The 579-nt window shown below is 61.7% G+C and overlaps 1 protein-coding gene across 1 annotated transcript in view; it reads left to right on the forward strand.

The window, feature by feature from the left end:
• Positions 1-579, forward strand: part of LOC102478362 (zinc finger protein 615) — a 41,650-nt gene that overhangs the window by 23,061 nt on the left and 18,010 nt on the right. The window contains exon 7 of the mRNA XM_027775400.1: positions 10-192. Within this exon, the coding sequence (XP_027631201.1) occupies positions 10-192 (183 nt within the window). The remainder of the gene's footprint in view (positions 1-9; positions 193-579) is intronic.

The following is a 579-nucleotide window of genomic DNA, read 5'->3' on the forward strand; positions in this document are numbered from 1 at the left end:
CACCGGGGCGCGGCGGGGCCCCCGCCTCTCAGGAGGGTTCCAGACGAGCGTGACGTGGAGCAGCGGGGCTTGCGGGGAGTCGACGGCGCGCCGGTGTGGACGTGCTGGGAGCCCGGCACGCCCACCTGTGGCCGCGGCCCTGGGTGTCAGGTTAAAGAGCTGTGGAGGCGGCGACCGCGTCCCGGCCGGCAGGTGTGCGGGCTTCGCGGATCCCTCTGCTTGTGCGGGCTGGAGGCAGTAGTTAGCGCGAGTGCGGTGCTGGCTCCGGTTGGGGAGCTGATTTGGGACTCGGAGAGGTTGCATTCCGGGAACATAGTCGTCCCATGGAAGAGGCTCGTCCGGGTTTCGGATTAAGGAGCGGGGTGTGGTCAGCATCTGTGGCTCAAAGGCTTGTGAGGGCTGCAACGTTGGAGGCCTAGGTCCCCGGTAACTGGGTTAATGTTTGAATCTCAGCAACTGGGACAGGAGGCGCCCCGGTCCTACGTGTTTTTAAAGAATTATTTATTTAACTTTACTTACCATCACCATTTTTTTTTTTTTGAGAGGTTTTCGCTATAGGGCGCGTGCGCTCGCCCGACA

Source organism: Tupaia chinensis, unplaced genomic scaffold (assembly GCF_000334495.1).
Source record: "Tupaia chinensis unplaced genomic scaffold, TupChi_1.0 Scaffold000559_1, whole genome shotgun sequence".
Taxonomy (NCBI): domain Eukaryota; kingdom Metazoa; phylum Chordata; class Mammalia; order Scandentia; family Tupaiidae; genus Tupaia; species Tupaia belangeri.